The 16,460-nt window shown below is 44.3% G+C and overlaps 1 protein-coding gene and 1 pseudogene across 1 annotated transcript in view; both read left to right on the top strand.

The window, feature by feature from the left end:
* The window catches only part of CHD1L (chromodomain helicase DNA binding protein 1 like), a 52,385-nt gene extending 37,634 nt beyond the window's left edge, over nucleotides 1-14,751 (top strand). The window contains exons 16-23 of the mRNA XM_058655477.1: nucleotides 4,381-4,529; nucleotides 4,971-5,134; nucleotides 5,579-5,787; nucleotides 6,775-6,873; nucleotides 9,772-9,842; nucleotides 12,084-12,198; nucleotides 12,834-12,942; nucleotides 14,682-14,751. Coding sequence (XP_058511460.1) covers nucleotides 4,381-4,529; nucleotides 4,971-5,134; nucleotides 5,579-5,787; nucleotides 6,775-6,873; nucleotides 9,772-9,842; nucleotides 12,084-12,198; nucleotides 12,834-12,942; nucleotides 14,682-14,751 — 986 coding nt within the window. The remainder of the gene's footprint in view (nucleotides 1-4,380; nucleotides 4,530-4,970; nucleotides 5,135-5,578; nucleotides 5,788-6,774; nucleotides 6,874-9,771; nucleotides 9,843-12,083; nucleotides 12,199-12,833; nucleotides 12,943-14,681) is intronic.
* Nucleotides 14,752-15,126: 375 nt separating this feature from the next.
* Nucleotides 15,127-16,460, top strand: part of LOC101519112 (olfactory receptor 5V1-like) — a 92,352-nt pseudogene continuing 91,018 nt past the window's right edge.

Genomic DNA, 16,460 nt, shown 5'->3' on the forward strand with positions numbered 1-16,460 from the left:
ACTGATGGTGACCCTCACACAGTGAAATCCCAGCTTGTGTTCATGGAGCTTTTACTGTGTGCCCACTAGTGGACGTGTGCTGTGTGGTCTTTCCATCTGACCTCCATGATACCATGTGAAGTGTCAGAAATGATTTTGTCTTTTTCTGCCCTCCCCCTCCATTTGTCTTTCTTTGTTTTTCTTTTTTGAGTTTTGGCTTCTGAGTTCTTTTCCACATAGTGGTAGCTCTATACAGATGCTCTCAACATTGTTACTTTGAAATGACTGTTTTCCTGTGTGGTGGCAACAGGGATTCAGGGTGGACTGTATTGAGAAGTTTGAGAATCTTGCCTTCTTGATCCAAGGGAACCGTTTTCCACTGATAGAGGGAAGTGCAGTTTCTTTACCAGGCGGCACCTTCTGTTCTTGCTGCGGAGTGGGCGTGGTGTGACTTTGAATTTTATGAGTCTCTCTTGTTTCTATAGAACCCGAATTTCCATCACTGCTTCTTTCTTTCCCTCTGCCGGAGTCTCCAAGGGCTGACTCACTTCTGAGTCTGCCGCAAGTCCTGCCTTATCTAGTTTCCACTTCTGTGTGTTTTCTAGTCCTTTCGTTTGTTTCTCAGGAGCTGCTCTTCTGGTCTGCCAGGTCTCAGACCTGTCCTCGTTTTTATCCCCTTTGGGAAGGGGGTGTGACCCTCCTCTAGGGGATAAGTTGAATCTGTGTGACATGGCCAGAGCCCAGTGTCTTGTCTTCTGTGCAGTCTCGGCCTTTCGGTTTTGGGGAAGGAGGAACCCGGGAGCTTGTAGTGCTGGTTCTGGATGTTCGTTACCTATGTGCAAACTGAAGTCTATAGTATTCTTTGACCGCCCCAAGGTCATAGATTAAGGTAGGTTTTATTAGTCCTTGTTAGTCTGTATGGTTTGAAATGTAGGCATTGTTTTACATAAAACTGCTGTTTTGATTCTTCTCATATTTTATCTTTAAATGTCTTTAATCTGTACATTGCTGTTTATATTCTTTAAGAATTCCTTCTTGCTGTTTGTTTTAATTGTATTCTCTCCTTTCAAGAACATGATATCATGAGGACATTTGTTATCATTTTAGACTTTCATTGTATTGATAGTTTTTTAAAGATTTATTTATTTTTGTTGGAAAGCCAGATACATAGAGAGGAGGAGAGATAGAGAGGAAGTTCTTCCATCCAATGATTCACCCCCCAGAGCTGAGCTGATCTGAAGTCAGGAGCTTTTCCATGTCTCCCACGCAGGTGCAGGGTCGCAAAGCTTTGGCCTGTCCTTGACTGCTTTCCCAGGCCACAAGCAGGGAGCTGGATGGGAAGTGGAGCATCTGGGATATGAACTGGTGCCAATATGGGATCCCAGCACATGCATGGCGAAGATTTCTAGCCACTAAGTTATTGCATTGGACCTGACAGTTTTTATTTTATTTTATTTTATTTTTTTAACGTTTGGTTTCATCCAGTGATCTGGTTACTTGTGCTGCCTGAAGCAGTGATGCATAGCTCTGGCATGAGCAGGGTTGTGGTCTTTAGGCCTTATTTCAGCATTATTGTTTATGAAGCAACTTGAATGAAGTTTCCCAGCTGTCCTTATTTGAAGTCTTTTTCACTGGGCAATTCCTTTTCTCCAGAGACAAATCCTCCAGTACCTCCCTTGGAAGAGGCAAGGGTCAGAAGAAAACTGGTCTCTTACCTTGAAAAGACACAGTGATTGGAGGATCATGGTGTTTCCACTATTTGCTGTGTTCAACTTTTCTCATTAGTTTCCTGGCTGAGTGGTCCCCTCTTCTTGTTAAGTTCTAAGCTTTTGGACGCAGTAGTAGGGAGTGTTTGGCCCCTGAAATCATTTGGTCCAGCCCTACCAAGGCGACCACAGGCAGCAGCACTTCAAAGGAAATAAGTTTACAGCAAATTAATTTTTTAAGTTGATAACTTAGTATGGCCCACAAGTGGTGTCATTAAAATCTAAATGACCCTTGGCAGGATGAAGGGTTGCCCACACCTATGTGATCGAGGGATTCTCTAGTCTCACACTCACCCCTTGACTGGCCATTTGTGCTTTGCTTGCACAGCTTGTGTTAATCTGTGATTTTTTTTTTCCCTCCAGCAACTTTACATTTTCCAGTTGTTGAACTTTTCCATAACTATTGCCTCATAATTTTGTTTTAAATCCCTTTCCTGTCATTTCAAGGTTTCAGCTAAGAAACAAATGCCTTAAGTCATTATATTTTTTTAAAAATTTATTTATTGGAAAGGCAGTTATATAGAGAGGAGGAAAGACAAAGAGGAAAATCTTCCATTCGATGATTCACTCCCCAAGTGACCTCAACGGCCGGTGCTGCACCGATCCAAAGCCAGGAGCCAGGAATTTCCTCCAGGTCTCCCATGTGGGTGCAGGATCCCAAGGCTTTGGGCCGTCCTCAACTGTTTTCCCAGGCTACAAGCAGGGAGCTGGATGGGAAGTGGAACTGCCGGGATTAGAACTGGCGTCCATATGGGATCCTGGCGTTTAGGGCGAGCACTTTAACTGCCAGATTACCACGCTGGACCTGATAACTGTATTTCTTAATCTAGCTACCTAAAAAGAAATTACGTTGTTTTCAGATAATTCAGCCAATGGAATTCCTCAGCTGTTTTACAGTTCTGATTTTGTCTTGGACCCATGGGTCTGGGTTCGCTGTGCGGTGGATGGTTGCACTGACTGGACTCTGATGAGGGTCTACACCTGGTGCAGTCCAGCCTTGGCTGCAGAATGAAGACAGGCAGTATAATTAAAAAGTAACATTAACAAATGTGAAAGACTAGTAAATAAAGCGGCCCCAATCAAATAAGAAAAATGAAGAGCAAGGTTGCTTTATCTGGGATGCCAGCGTGTTTTGAAATGCACGTTTCTAAGTTGCAAATTGAATGCAGTCTGAAGCTACATATGCTGATCATATCTGACACTTCGCAGCTCTCTTTTTTTCTTCCACTTGTTGATAGAGTGCCTCATTGAAAGCCCCCTGCTGATTTAATTAGCAAATGCCAATTAGAATTACAGCTGGTTAGATTTGGGTACAAGTGTGAAGCAATTGATCTCTGGAGAATGATAATGTTTTGCTTTCATACTCTCTAGGGAAAACATACTTATAGCTGATTTCATAATGCTGTGAAAATACCATTATTTGGTAACATGTGCTGTTAAACATGCTTCGCTGTTGAATCTTGCTGTTTCCGGTCTCTGGCTGCTAGTCTTGGCCTGCCGTGACTGGATGCGTCATCTTGCAGATCACCCGGCCTCACTGAGCCTTTGTGTCCTCAGCTGTAAAATGATGCTGTTAATGTTTGTTGGCTTCCCTCTTCTCCACAGCTGTAAGGCCACAAGGTGATCACAGGTGCAGAAAGTGTTCTGATAGCTTGTTGTCTCTTCACTGTTCAGCAGATGTAATGATATACTGAAAAACAGCAGCCTGGCCTTAGACAGTTCAAAAACATCCTGCCTTCATTTGCCTGCATTGAGAATTGGGAAGCCCCTTATCCTGCCTGAGCCCGTTTCCCTTTCCATTATAGTGTTGTTTCTATAGGGAGTGTGGCCAGGATCGTGAAGATGCTTCATGAGATGTAGAAAGAGCATTCTAAATCCAAGGGGTCATTGTTATAATTCTTTATTTGCTCAAAGATTGGTCATTTACTCCTTTTGATGTTATAGAAAAAGGAGAGAAATCGTTGAGGATTAAATGTATGTTTAGGGGCCAAGATTGTAGCGTATCGGGTGAAGCTGCCACCTGTGACACTGGCATCCCGTGGAAATGCTGGTTTGAATCCTGGCTTCTCCACTTCCAATCTGGCACTCTGATCATGGCCTGGGAAAAGTAGTGAAAGATGATCCTAGTGTTTGGACCCCTGTACCCCAAGTGGAAGACCTGAATGAAGCTCCTGGCCTGCCTTTGGCCTGGCCCAGTGCTGGCTGTTGAGATCATCTGAGGAGTGAGCCAGTGAATGCAAGACCTCGCTCTTTCTTTCCATTTCTCTCTCTGTAACTCTCTCAAGTAAATGAATGAATCTTTTAAAAATAATGTGTTTGGAGTAAAAAAAAGTATAGGTTTATTAGAAGCTGTTATTGTGGTTGTGGAATGAGTGAGTGATAACGTGATCCAAGACTCAGCATTGAAGAGGGACCCAGCGGGGAATATCAGATCACTGAGGAATGAACCAAAAGGGTTCTTGAAAAGCAGACCTGTGGGGCCCTTTGTAGAGCCTGAAGACGTGTCAGTGCAGTGGGAAAGGGCATACCTTCCGCACACGCTGGCCTTCGCTCGTGTTCAGTACAGGCTGGTGCTGGCCCCAGCGTTCATCCGTTCTTCTGAATCCAGCACTTCTTTCTGTCTTTGTGTTCTCAGAAAACCACATGTACTTATTTGAAGGTAAAGATTATTCCAAAGAGCCCAGTAAGGAAGACAGAAGATCATTTGAACAACTGGTGGCGCTTCAGAAAACCCTTCTGGAGAAGACGCGTCAAGAGGGCCGGTCACTGCGAAACAGAGGCGGTGTAAGGACCATTCACTTATGGGAGAGAGTACAATATGCTAAACTGTTTGCCTAAGAAGACAAACAAACTGAGGAAGCCATTTTTTTTCCCTTAGGATGACCTGTAAGAAATAAGTATGTGTTTATTGAAATGTAAGCATTATTAACTGTCTCCTGGTATAATGTATGCAAAATGTTGGCTTCAAAAGCATTGATGGGTAGAGGAGTGGGCTTTGGTTTTTCAACCGAGAGTTTCCTTTTGTGTATTAGAGTACCTGGCTGTGCCCTTAACTGCTCACCACAGGAGGCAGTAGGTGATGGCTTAAGCACATGCACTCTGCTGCCTGCATGGGAGACCCAGCTGGAGTTTCTGGCTTCTGGTTTCATCCTGGCCCTGATCTGGCTGTCATGGGCTTTTGGCAAGTGACGAGAGACCTGGCTATAGCTCCTACTGTGCCTACAGGTGCTTATCCCGGGCCTTGTGGAGGAGTCTGCCAAAAGGAGGCGTGTTCTGAGCCCAGAGGAGCTGGAGGACAGACGGAAGAAGAGACTAGAAGCAGCAGTCAAGAGGAAGAGGACGATGGAAGAGAATAGGAGGAAAAAGGAAGAAGCTGAGCAACAGAAAAAGTGCGTTTGTGTTATCAACCAAGGGCCGTGGGTGGCAAGGGAGTCGCTGTGGTGTAGTGAGCCTGGAGTTGAGCATCACCGTAGGTGCAGGAAATGTCTGTAAAGTTAGCAGTTCTTTGTGGGTCAAAGAATGCCTCCTAAAAGATTAAACTTTAATATTTACTTGACTTATGCCAAGACACTTGAAGATCACCAGCAAAGAAGATGAGTTCTGCTGATATCCCTGGGTGTTTCTAACAAAGAGCAGTTTGTTTGAATGATCCCATTTAGTCCTGTCTTGTAATCGGGCACGTTAGGTAGGTGTTCACCATTGACAGGTTGTCAGGAGGCAGTCAGGCTCATAAGCAGAGAACTGCGTCCAGGGGGCTTCTAATCGCATCTGGGAGTAGCAGTGCAAAACATACATTAAGGAAAGGTCATTTTCTCTTCTCTGGCCTGCTGAAGGATGGCCTGGTGGGAGTCCAACAACTACCAGTCCGTCTGCCTGCCCTCTGAGGAGAGCGAGCCAGAGGACCCCGAGGATGGGGAGGACGAGAGCTCTGCTGAGCTGGACTATGATGAGGACCCAGACACAACCTCCATTAAGTATGTCAGTGGTGACGTCACCCACCCTCAGGCCGGAGCTGAGGATGCCCTCATTGTGCACTGTGTAGGTAAGTGCCAGGAGCTGGGGAAAATCAGGCAGACCCTTCCCCGTGGGCTGACGGTCCAAACACTTGTGAATTTTACAGTCAGCATGTATCCATTTGTATCCTGGGAGTTACCTGATCCCCTAAGTCTCACCTTCCTATTCCATGTCCTGGGATAATACCTGCCTTATCCTTATGCAGAGGTTTGAAGAGGGAGAAGTGAGGCAGTGGTGATGAGATAAATAACTCCTTTGAGGATAAACACCACTCTGTGTTTTCCCTTACAATCTTCGTACTTCTTGTCTTCTCTGCCAGAAAACCTCTTTCCTCAAGTAACTACATCAGGCATTATTCACCCGTCTCAATGTCAGAAGTCCTCCTTGGTGGCCTTGTACGTACAGCGTGGCCCATGCATGTGTCTGTTACTCTCGGTCCTCCTACACTGTTGGCCCTTACACATAACAACGCCTGGCATTGTGTTTGCATTTATTTATTTGACTGTCTGACTTATGCTTCGTGGGAACACAGAATCTGTGTGTGTGTTCACATCTCTAGCCTTGGTGCCTTGGCATCAGGCCATCCCCTGTGGGAATGAATATTTGTAGTATGAGTGAGTATAAATACAAGACACTAGCCAGCGCTGCTGTGCTTAGATAATCTATTAAACTTTCCCTCTTTCTTACCTGTAGAATGGGAATTGTGTGTCCCTGTGTTTTCAGTACTTCATCTTTCCTGGTTACATGATATCTACTCTCCGTGCTTCCTCACCCCCTAGGATTTGCAGTTGTACCACAGAGATTTTGCTGATTCAAAACACTGATATAGCCTGGTATATCTTTCAGACATTTTAAGCTTATTTAGATAGTCCATCCTGTATGATATTCCTTGAAGATCAGTTGTCCTTTCCTCCCCTTTGAAAAAAAAAATCATTCTTCACTGTATATCTGTGTTTTTCAAAAGGAAGGACTGTATTTTTGCCCCAGTAGATGAACATTCTTTTTCTTCTGTCAGATGACTCTGGCCGCTGGGGCAGAGGTGGTTTATTCACAGCTCTAGAAGCTCGATCAGCTGAACCAAGAAGGGTCTATGAACTGGCTGGGAAAATGAAAGGTAAGAAGCAGAGCAGAGGGAAGGATCAGGGATGGGCCAAGACAGAGGAGGACACGTAAGACAGCGTCTTCTGTGGGTTAAAAGGCGCTGGGTGAGGACTTAGAAGAACTGGCTAGACACTGAATTCTGACATCAGTTAGCTATTTGTCCTGTAGCTTCGAGGCTGTTTTCTTATGCGTAGTTTGTAAATCAACCTGTTCCATCTCCCTCATGGGATTGAAGTGAGGGTGATGATTGTGCACATATTGTGAAAATGTCAACCTCTGCTATGTACTGAAAGTACTGTGATGAGGGTCATTGACCCCATCTTCAGGAGGGAGTATGTCATGAAAGCAATCAGACCTGATGGAGAGAAACTGGACACACTGTTAAAACACTTAACAATGGCAAAGATCTGGGATTGACAAGGAGGGTATAATGGAAAGTCAGCATAGTTTGGGATATGGCACCCCTGGAGATAGAAGTAAAGTAAAGCTATTTGGAGCCAGGAGAGTTTGGAAGACCAAACAGTGTCATCCCTTGGTACAGAGATATGAAAGGGTTATTCCCCCAACCCACCCCTGCCTTTTTTTTAAGGTTTATTTTACTTGCAAGAGTTATGAGATCTCCCATCTGCAAATTGACTCCCCAAATGGATGCAATGGCTGGAGTTAAGCTGATCTGAAGCCAGGAGCTGGGAGCTTCTGCTAGGTCTCCCATGTGAGTGCAGGGTCCCACAGAATTGAGCCAGCTTCTGCTGCTTTCCCAGGCCACAAGCAGGGAGCTGGATCAGAAGTGGACAGCTTGGACTTGAACTAGTGCCCATATAGGAAGCCAGTGCTACAGGCAGGGGATTAGCATCCTACGCCACCGTGCTGGCCCCAGGGGTTATTTCCTTTGACAAGTCAATTTGCTTTCTTTCTAATTCTGCCCAGTTCTATAGTTTGGAAACAGAAAGGTGCAGCATGAATAAGCTTTTTGTTAGAACAGGTGGCCAAGAGAAGGGTTGAATGTGTGAAGAAGTAGCCCAGAAGTAGGCATTGCTTAGGTAGTTGGAAAAGCAGAAAACTCAGGAACAGTCTGAGCCAGAGACACGGAGTAAGAAATGACTGAATCTGAATTCCATTAGGGAGAATCTGAAACCATTAGGGAGAAGCAAGAGGGCAGAGAACACAGTGTGGAAACATGTCCACTTTGGAGCTGAGGCAAGAAGAGATAGCAGGAATTATCAGGAAAATAGGAACAGCTTGAGAACCTAGTGTTTGGAGATATAAGGGAGGAGAGGATGATAGGAATCCAAGAATCAGATCCTGAAAGTGGCTGGATTTGTTCCTAGTCACATCACCTCAGAGCACTTTGAAGAGAATGCAGACTAAAGGCTGATTCCAGAGGCGTGAGGTGGAAGGGGTCTGAGAGATGGAGAGGAGTGTGTTCTGTTCTCAGAGGAGGGATGGCAATAGGATTCAGCCCAGAAGATGAAACTATGGGATTCCTGAAGCTGGTGCCAGTTATCTTGGACTAGGGTAGGTGGGATGAATTGGAACAGGCAAAGATGGCACAAGGATCCTTGACCATAACTCACTGTTTCTGGTATTCTCAGAACAACTACTGCACTTGGGACAAGGGTGTGTTTGGAGGGTGACCTGTGTCGGCTAAGAATTGGGCACAATTAGATTTTTAAAAAAGATTTATTTATTTTAATTGCAAAGGCAGATATACAGAGAGAAGGAGATATAGAAAGATCTTCCATCCTCTGGTTCACTCCCTTAGTGGCCACAACAGCCACAGCTGAGCCAATCTGAAACCAGGAGCCAGGAGTTTCTTCCAGGTCTCCCATGCGGGTGCAGGGTCCCAAGGCTTTGGGTTGTCCTTGACTGCTTTCCCAGGCCACAAGCAGGGAGCTGGATGGGAAGTGGAGCTTCCGGGATGCGAACCGGTGTCCATATGTGATCCAGTACGTGCAAGGCGAGGACTTTAGCCACTAGGCTACTGCTACAGACCCAAAATGAGATTTTAAAAGGGAAGTTTAGCCAAATCTTAGACAATCATATGTGGGAACATAGTTGTAGTGTGAAGGGTAAAATCACTGCCTATGAATCTTGTGTCTTATATGGCAATGGCTCATGTCCCAGCTGCTCTACTTCTGATCCAATTCCCTATCACTGAGACCAGGTGAGGAATGAGACAGCAGATGGAAGACCACTCCTGCTTTGCTGTCTATCTCTCCTCCCTCTTTCTCTGTAACTCTGTCAAAATAAATGAATTAAAAAAAAATGATGATGGTCACACATGGCTTGTCCAAGGACATTCCAGAAAGCACAGCTTTATCCAACAGATAGCAGATTATCCTTCTGGGCAATTGAAAGCTATAGCTTTCGGAAGTTTAGAACAGTTTAAAGATTGGATTACCAGTCTTCCCCCTCCCTTCATCCGTTTTTGTTTGGGCAAAAAGTTTAAATACAGTTTTATATGAAGCTATAGAGTTAAATGAACACCCAGAGCATGATTTTATTTGATGTGGATGTGACAGGAAAATACATACCAGTAGTTAGAGATAGACTAGGATGCAATGTTTGGATAATATAGGACAAAACAGGAATCCCAAAAGCATTTCCGGCTCAGAGCAGTCCCTCCCCAGCCCCCAGGGAGCTCTTGGTTTTGCATTTTCTTCAGTGCGTACAGGGGTTCAGCATTGATAACATTTTAAGAGCAGTGGGTTAGGAAGTGGAACTCAGCAGTCAAAGTGTGTGAGTACCTGGCGGAGGCGGTGCCTGAGCCAGAGGAGGGAGACAGCCTGAGAAAGATCCAGGCAGATTGGGGTTGGAACCTAACAGGATGTGCTCAAAGAGGGCAAGGTCCCCTGTCAGTGGTCCCAGCCCTCAGTGAACTGAATGGTTTTTTTCTGTTCATTGTACACAGACTTGAGTTTGGGAGGTGTCCTTTTATTTCCTATCGATGATAAAGAGTCAAGAAATGAAGGACAGGATTTGGTAAGTAAAAATATCACATCTCCTCTCAAAGCTCAGGTTTGGCTCACATCAGCTTGCCCTGACGCCTCTGCTGCCTGCACTGGCCTGGGTCACTGTGCGTGCCTTTGCCATGGCTGCCCCAGCAATAGACAGCCGCTGCGGCTTAACCTGGAGGCACTTATGCCCTCACAGTTCCAAGTCAGCAGATCTGGGTTCTTCTGTGCTGCTGTCTGTGGCTTGTAGGTAGATGGCTGCCTGCTCAGAGTATCCTTACATGGCCTGTGCTGTGGATGTGTGCATCCTGGGGTCTTCCTGTGTGTCCAGATGTGCTGTGAATGAAGACACCAGCCAAAATGGACAGCCCTCACCCCAACAACGTCTTTTTAATGTAATTGCTCCTTTAAAAACCCTGTCTCCAAAATAAAGTTGCATTCTGAGCTACCGGGACTTAGATCTTTAACTTACAAGTTTTAGGTCAACACAAATAGATTAGGCCTCTCCACTGCATCTCTGATATCCCTCAGGCTTCCACTGACCCGGAAGCTGTCCTGCATATACCCTACCATGAACCAGGCTCTTATTTGTCAGAGTACTAGCTCGAGGAAATGAGCACTAACCACTTGCTAGATGGGTCAGGAGACATGGCTCAAAAGTCTGAGGGTTTCATCATGACATGAACATTTCTATGAAAGAGTGTGCCTTCTAGCCAGCTGCAAGCAGGGAAGGAAGAACGAATCCAGCTTTTCTATGTGTACACCACAGTCCTCCTTTTGCACCTCAAGCGTCTCCTGCTTGCCTGTCGTTCGGGAGGCCTGTCATGAGCTTCGTTTAACACTCCTGCCCAGCTTTCTTAAGCGCTGGAATCCGTATTCAAATTTGGAGCTAAATCTTACTTGGCTAGAAAAGAAAAAATGTGGGCACCTTGGTTTAAAGAGAGCTTCATTCTCCTGAGATTGGTGATCCATGTTGCCAACAATAAAATGGTTCTTTTTGTTTAGTTCTTATGTTACTTTTGTTCAGGTACTTTCTAAAATACTGAAAAATGAGAGTGACATGGTTTGTGCGTGAAACTCTGAATTCCGTGACTCGGGGAAATAGTTTGTAATCAGCAGAGCACCATGTCTAGTGTGACTGTGGTAATAATGCTTGCCCTGGAAGTCCCCATGCCACTCTCCAGTTCTCTGCCACTTAGGTTAGGCCAGGGCAGGGAGATTTTTGGCATTCTGTAGAAAGACTGCTTGTCCAAGGGACTGTGGGACTGATTTGGACATTAGTTAATTAGTTAGAGGGCTGAGGTATAAGAATCCCCCAAATCCTGTTGATTCTTAAGATTCTGAAAAATTCTTCCTTTACTCTTGAGAGCATTTCCAAGTTAAATGTTTGTTTTACTGTGGCGGCTCCTCAGAAGTTAAAAACTGAATTACTGTATGAGCCGGCAATCCCACCAGTGGGCTTACATCCAAGGGAAATGAGATCAGCCAAAGATCCCTCATAGTTACTGTAGCACTAGTCACAGTAGCCAAGACTTGGAGACAACACGACTGCTTATCAGCCGACGAGTGGGTAAAGAACATGCAGTACATTTGTACAATGCAATACCGTGCAGTTCTAAAAGACGATGAAATCTTGACATGAAGTCTTGTCAACCTGGATGGAATCGTTAAAGGAACCAAGCATCGTTGCTGCAACAAGTGCTGTATGATCTCATTCATGTGGCATCTGGAAGAATTTATCTCATAGATGTTGAAGCTGTTGTGGTGGTTACCAAGGACAGGGAAGAGCTACGGGTAGGCGGGATAGCGAGAACGTGACTGATGGAACTATATGAGAAAGTGAGGTAGAAGTTTATAAGTTTTGATTTTTATTGCATAGTACACCAATAGTAGACAATGATAAAGGACTGCTTGTCTAAAAACCTACAAGTATTTGAATGTTGGCACTATGAAGAAATGATAGAAATAGTTATATATGTACAAAAATATCATATAGTACCCTATAAATTTATGCAATAGTTTTTGTCAGTTAAAAATGTGGGGAAAATAATTACAAGTTTTAGACGCTGGTTTTAACATCACTTTAAAAAAAGAGAAAGGATGGTGATGATGGGGCCTGAGGTCAGGCATTCTGTAGACCAGTGTAGTCAGAACATCGGGAGAAGAAGCCAAAGCCCGGGGTGCCCATCAGGGGCCGGGTCGCCTCCTTGGGCAGGTCCTTTAGTTGGCAGCTGTCTCATGTCAGTTCTTTCATGCTCATTCTTCCTAGTTGGCCTTGATCATAGCTCAGCACCGTGATCGTTCCAATGTCCTGTCCGGCATTAAGATGGCAGCCCTAGAGGAAGGCCTGAAGAAATTATTTCTAGCAGCAAAGAAAAAGAAAGGTAAACTCTTGATATACACCTGGCTCAGGAGTGGATACACTGTGATGTAAATTTAGATGGGAAATGAGACATGTCGGGACTCTGCTTGGTCTGCACAGCTAAGAGCAAACCAGAGCAGGGAGAGGCGCGGTAGAGCCTTTCTCTTCCTGAAACATTTTTGTATCCAGCATCTCATGGACCCTCCAACCCAATGAGTGTTTTTATCATGATGAGGAAGCTGAGCACTAGAGAAGGAGTACTTTATAATGTCCACCTAGGAAATGCTGGTTATTATGTCTGTCCTCCACGATGCACACTGTCTGCCAAAAAAAAAGTTTAGTTTTGTTTCCAAACCAAGTACTTCTCAGTGCTGGTTGAACTGATCAGCTTATCAGATATTCTTTGCTTATTTCAATCAACACTCTCACCATCAGTCATATTCTGTTGTACCTACTTATTTATTCTCAGAGCTTCTGGGTCCTTGTGTTCAACAGAACTATTTGATTTTCCTCTAATACAAGCCCCTTCCCAGAATATTTTTGACATTGTGATTGTATACTTTCAGTAGAGCCAGTTATTTCCTACTGTGTATATTTCATAACAAGCAGTCAACTTCTGATGTGTGAAGATGTCATGATCTGTTCTGTTTTTCATAGCAAGTGTCCATCTGCCCCGCATTGGACATGCCACGAAGGACTTTAACTGGTATGGTACTGAGCGACTTATTCGGAAACATCTGGCTGCAAGAGGCATCCCAACTTACATGTATCCTTTTGAGTATTATCTTGAATAGTGTGCTCTCTCAACTGCAGCTGGGGAATTTGTTGCATTTCCTGGTGTTACTCTGTAATCCGAGGCCAAACACTCTCTGACCACTTCTCCTCATTCTGCTGTTCTTCAAGGAGATGAAAAGCAAGGTACACTTTCCAGCTTGTCTATATCCAATATTTATATACCTAAGGAGGAAAATACAACTAAACATTTCTGGATGCCAGCAGATTAAAAGAATGTGAAGGGGAGAATTAATTGAGTCATTGAGTAACAATAGGAGGTAACTTCAAAAAGTTCTTGGAAAATGAATTTAAAAGTTAAGTTTTTTGGTGCAAAAAAACCCAAATTTTAATCCATGCTTACAAAAGGTCCTCAAAAAGTTCATGAAAAATGTGTATTATGTAACAAAATAAACTTTTAAAAATGTGTGTTTGTAGTTGGCACCATGGAGTAGTAGGCTAAGCCTCCACCTGCGGTGCCAGCATCTCATGGGAACCAGTTCATGTCCTGGCTGCTCCATTTCCCATCCAGCTCCCTGCTTGTGGCCTGGGAAAGCAGCAGAAGGTAGCCCAAGTCCTTGGGCCCACGTACCCACATGGGAAACCCAGAGGAGGCTCCTGACTCCTGGTTTTGCATTGATTCAGTTCTAGCCATTGGACTATGTGGGGAGTGTATTAGCAGCTGACGGATCTCTCTCCTTCTATATAACTTTGCCTTTCAAATAAAACTAAAAAATCTTAAAGACCATTTTAAAAAATGTGTATTTATTTGCATCTGCTTGAAAAGCAGAACAGAGAGGCAATAGAAAGATCTTCTAGCTACTATTCACTTCCTAAATACTCACAACTGCCCAGAGCTAGGCCAAGCTGAAACCAAGAGTCCAGAACGCCCCCTGGGTCTCCTCGGTGTGTGGTGGGGGCCGGGCACCTGAGCCATCTCCCAATGCCTCCCAGGATGTGTTAGCAGGAAACTGGATTACAGAGCTGGCTGAGTAGCCACTCAAACTGGCACCTCTGTATGGGCTGTGGGCATTCCAAGCAGCTGCTTAACCAGAAATGCCTTAACAACAACCTTCATAAACATTTTTTAATTCAATTTTTCTATGAAGTTTTTGAAATTCTGTTGTGTTGAATCTTTTTTCACATCATGTCCCAAAAGATTCTTCAGCTCTGTGAACCAAGACCTAATTCTGAGAATATCATCCTATTCCCTAAAACAAACCTGTGGCTTAAATAAATAAACTGTATTATTTCTGAGTCTTAGATGTACTGTCAAAAGGCCATGAAGTTCATTCTAGTAAGTTGTAATCTACTTTGGTTCAACTAGTATCTTCTCTTGAGCTCCTCGATAGGTAATTTGGCATTTGCATTGTGCTCAGTACAAAATCACTCAAAGGAATTGTATTGATTCTCCTTTCCTGCTCAAATCTTAGTCATTCAGAAAGTCTTTTTTACTGATTTATTGAAATAAATTCACTTGGCAATGATCTTCAAGACATTTAAATTGCCAGTAAAGCCTGATAGAGAAGTCATGTTGTATGTCCTTGCATAGAGAAGGGTTTTGGAGCATCACATGGCGGTAGCACTGCTGCGAGGTTTTTTGATATGGTGAAAGGAAGTTATGGTCCAGTACTACTGGGATGGGGATTGCAATAATTCAGAGCTAGAGGACTACCAGTTTTGTTAATGTCCATTTACATGAGGAAATAGATCTTCCTTGACTGTACTCCTCAGATATTATTTTCCTAGAAGCAAGGCTGCTGCCCTTCATTCACAATCCTCCTCTTTTTCAGCAAACAGCTAATAAAATAGTTTCCCAAGGCTACTGTCAGAGTCTTCCAGCAAGTAACCACGATCTTGTGGCCTTCTGAGATAATCTGTTTCCTGAATTTGGATTTTGTTCTGCTGGATGTGCTGCTCTGATTTGGTACCTGTAATACAGGGATGCACAATTTATGAGCCTACTTTAAAAAGTTCATGGAAAGTGGAATTAAAAGCTAATATGCATTTCCATGAGCTCTCTGATGACCTCTCCTGTTTGGGAAAGCCCTAGGGCCCCAGGTGCATAGCTACTTGCAAAATAATAAATGTTTTATCTCTAGCAGTTTCATCGCTTCCTTTCGCATGTCTAGTTTTCTTCCTCTGTCTTAAAGAGAGAAGGGCTGTATGGATTAAGGAGATGGGAGTGGTACTAGAACAAGGTGGCCCTGGCCAAAGGAAGTACCTTCAGCCTGCTGATGCCTTCAAAGACAGGAGTTGTTTGGAGACTGAGAGGTAAAATTCCTGATCCTGACAGGTGGCACGCTTTCAACCCTTTACACTCTGCTCAGCATATAGAAGGCTGGAAGAAAACAGACCTGTACAGCCATGTGACTTCAGAAAAGCAGCATGATCTCTCTTCTCCTACCCACCAAATCCAAATTCAGTCATGAGAAATAAAGCCATTATGAAAATGGCTTGAAGCCAGCACAAGAGGACCAAGAAACCACCGAAGGAGGCCTAGGCGAAAAACTGCACATTGTGGCTTTTCACACTTTCTGGGAACTATCAGTTGACTTAATTTCTGCTGCTCTGAGACCTCAGCATCCAGAGTAAAGGCCTCTGCAGAAGCCTCACCCAATAGCCCTTAGTGCAGGGAGCCCTGGGAATTGGGGGACTTGGAGCCAGAACCACAACCTAAAGAAGGTGGCTCCTTTAGCACTGGGTTTTACTCTCCTGTTTGACTCCCTTACCACCCCCTTCACCCTTCAAATGTTTTGACAATGTGCTGGAACCCTGTCAGATCATACATTTATCACTTTACTATTCTTACCATCAACCCTTAACACGCAGGTTGTTAAAATAACTTCTTGACTTGTATCTTAAGCTTCTTTTACAACTAGAAACAGAATCGCAAAAAGAATGTAGTGAAACCTAACTTGACAGGCAAATGAGCCACCTCTGAGAGAAACAGCAACTTACTCTCAAATTACTAATAGGCGAGGTGTTAGCAAATGTGAAGAAACTGTGTACTGTGCAAAAGCTGTAGACCCTTCTAGAATGCTGTTCTGATTTCCGCTATCTGGGGATGTCTGTGGATGTATGAGAGAAGCATTATGGCAAGGAACTCCCCTAAGGGGAGCATGGCCAACCTTTCGGGGACACAGTTTTCACTCTGTACTGTCTGCTGTGCGTTTGGACTTTTTCTCTGGATGGAGCGTCTGGGTTGTGCATCTGCCTCCTGGTAAGCAGCATAAACACCACGGGAGATCCCCAGACCCACGGAGAACATTTGCCTGAACGGTGACACTCGCTGCTTTGCTCGCCCATCTCTTCATGCTTGAGTCAAAAGCACAGCCCTACAACCACATCCCTGGAAGGCTTTCCTCTTTGATAATGCCTCTTCTCTAAGAGCCGCCTTTGACTGCAAAGAAAGTAAAGAGAGGCAACCTACTGTTAATCCCAAGAGTGGTTTTTGAGTTTTTGGTTTGTTTTATTCCTTATACAAATATCTTTGATACTCTCTAGCCTTGC

The sequence above is a fragment of the Ochotona princeps genome, chromosome 2 (assembly GCF_030435755.1).
Source record: "Ochotona princeps isolate mOchPri1 chromosome 2, mOchPri1.hap1, whole genome shotgun sequence".
Lineage (NCBI taxonomy): Eukaryota > Metazoa > Chordata > Mammalia > Lagomorpha > Ochotonidae > Ochotona > Ochotona princeps.